At 42.7% G+C, this 2,843-nt stretch overlaps 1 protein-coding gene across 1 annotated transcript; it reads left to right on the forward strand.

Annotated features, from left to right (window-relative positions):
* Positions 1 to 1,904: 1,904 nt before the first annotated feature.
* LOC118838748 (olfactory receptor 51I2-like) lies at positions 1,905 to 2,843 on the forward strand. Its single transcript, XM_036746113.1, has one exon. It carries the CDS (start codon positions 1,905 to 1,907, stop codon positions 2,841 to 2,843), a length of 939 nt encoding a protein of 312 aa, XP_036602008.1.

The following is a 2,843-nucleotide window of genomic DNA, read 5'->3' on the forward strand; positions in this document are numbered from 1 at the left end:
GCATGGGCAACAGTAAGTAAAAAGGCATAGAGTGGAAGAAATGGAGTACTGAGGACAAAGAATAGCAAGCAGGACATTGCAGATGGTGAGTTTACCTGAGGGAGAATGCTAAAGAAAATTGCAAAGTGCTTATTATTGTTTGACTACCATACTACTACCAGGTCACTCCTTTCTAAAAAGTTTCTCCACAATCTAACTCTGCTTTCAGAAAAGTCTCTAAGTTGTTAACCAACTATCACTGGGCTAATGTTCCCAGGGTACCTGCATTCTGAGCTTGAGCTTTCCTGGGGAGGGAAAGATTGTACCTCTCGAGAACTGATTCTGGCAGTAGTAAGAAACAGGAGGGATGTTGGGCAGAAGCCTTTCCTTCTTTCCAGTGATAGTGCCCAGTACTGAGGGACACAGAGACGTGTGTACGTGTGTGTGTGTGTGTGTGCGTGTATTCAGGTGAGATTATTGGTGGATTATGGTAAAACTAAGAGAGAACAATTAACCATGATTTATCAGTGAAGTGGGGTCCTGTACTCAGTATCTACTTCCTTGAACTTGGTGATAAATTCAGTGACTCAATGTATTCTATAAAGCATTCCATACATTTAGCATATTGATTGAATGTCCTTTTCCAATTAGATGCTCAATGAAGCAAGTTCACTAAAATGGGAATCAAGAGTCCTGGGTTCTAGTCTTGGTTCTACCACACACATTGGACAAGTGGCTTTATTTCCCTCAGACTCAGTTTATTTATCTATGGTTTGTATTAGAAGGTCTAATGGAATGAGCACCACTGCTGGAGTTGGAGGACTCAGGTTCCAAACTTGCTTCTGAAGCTTACTACCTCTATGACCCTGGGCAAGGCACTTATCTTTCCAAGACCTCAGTTGTCTTATCTGTAAAATTAAAAGGCTGAACCAGATGACCTCTGAAATTTCTTCTAATTCAAAATCTATGCCTCTTTGACAATATGATTATATTCCTTTTCATCTTCTCTACTTCTGCGAAGATTTCCATGTGGCTCCCAGGAAGCTTTGTGTCTAGGTAGACAAGAACTCTCTTTGGACTACATTTCCCAGAATGCTTTGGGCCAAAGAGCATGATCACTGAGAAAGACACCAGGTGACTTTTCATTGGGTAGTACATGAGGAATGTCTCTGGTCCTGGGAATTGCTAAAAGAGAGGAGACAGAGGAAGAAAAAAAAAGCTGAAAATTAGCAAAAAGAACAGTGGCCATTGTTGACTGGTGACCAATGAGTCATGTCTCATCTAAGCCTGGGGGGCTGATACAGCTATAAAGCAGGGGAGCTTACACACTTGCTGATATATTCTATCATTGCAGCCTTTTGTAGAATGTACCCATCTAGTGACAAAGACACTGCTACCACAAGCAGTGAGGAACAAACACCATTTGTGTCCAGTTGATGAGAGTGTCCAACATTCTGTTAATTCCCTATCCTACAGCACTGTATAATAAGGTAGTTCTGTGAAGCTATGAACTCATAATCCTAGTTATCTGGTAATCAGAAGAGAAAATTCTGTTGAATTGTCTTTATGTTTAATATATTGTATGCTATTTGTTTTAGTATTTTCTCAATATCATGATTTTTTTATCTTTTTATTGAATTTTTCTGTTACCACAGGATATAAAATCAAGTGATTTTATAACCATTGAACAGAGACAGGGGAATCAAAGGGGACAAGGGGACTTGTGACCACTACATGCAGTGAAATAAACTCTGTTGAGGTTTTGCAGGTGGGCAAGTAGCTAGGGAATAGCTAAATTCTTTAGAGCTCTATAATTCTGAATGAAAGCCTTTAATTTCCCTGTCTTTTGATTCTCCTCTAAAAGGGTTTTTCTGATGTCTTTGTGACAGAAGATCTGACAGTGAAGATTTTCTGGATCTCTCACCATGGGACTGTTCAATGTCTCACATCCCACTGTATTCCTCCTGACAGGGATCCCTGGCCTAGAAAGCACTCAGGAGTGGCTGGCTGGGCCCCTCTGCATGATGTACACAGTGGCTCTTGGAGGCAATATAATGATCCTGTTGGCAGTGTGGGGAGAGTCCAGCCTCCACGCACCCATGTACTATTTCCTGTCCATGCTTTCCTTCAGTGACGTGGCCATGTCCCTGGCTACAATTCCCACTGTATTCAGAACCTTCTGCCTCAATGCCCCGGCCATTCTTTTTGATGCCTGCCTTGCTCAAATGTTCTTCATTCACTCATTCTCCATGATGGAGTCTGGCATTCTGCTGGCCATGAGTTTTGACCGCTATGTAGCCATCTGCAACCCACTGAGGTATGCCTCTGTTCTCACCAACCAGGAAATTGCTGGGATGGGCCTGGCTGTGACAGCCCGAAGCTTCACAACCCTCTTTCCCTTACCTTTCCTCATCAAGAGGCTGCCCATTTGTAGATCTAATGTACTCTCCCATTCCTATTGCCTGCACCCAGACATGATGAAATTAGCCTGTGCTGATATTACTGTCAACAGCATTTATGGGATGTTTGTGCTTGTATCTACCTTTGGCATGGACCTTCTCTTTATTATCCTCTCCTATGTTCTGATCCTTCGCTCTGTGTTGGCCATTGCCTCCCATGAGGAGAGGCTCAAGGCTCTCAACACATGTGTGTCACACATCTGTGCTGTGCTCATCTTCTACATACCCATGATTGGTGTCTCTACTGTGCATCGCTTTGGCAAACATGCTCCTCGGTATGTCCATGTGCTCATGTCAAATATCTACCTCTTTGTGCCCCCTGTTCTCAATCCCATTATATACAGTGCCAAAACAAAGGAGATCAGACGAAGTATTATCCGTATGTTTCATCGACTAGGCAAGTGA

The sequence above is a fragment of the Trichosurus vulpecula genome, chromosome 2, assembly GCF_011100635.1.
Source record: "Trichosurus vulpecula isolate mTriVul1 chromosome 2, mTriVul1.pri, whole genome shotgun sequence".
Classification (NCBI taxonomy): Eukaryota; Metazoa; Chordata; class Mammalia; order Diprotodontia; family Phalangeridae; genus Trichosurus; species Trichosurus vulpecula.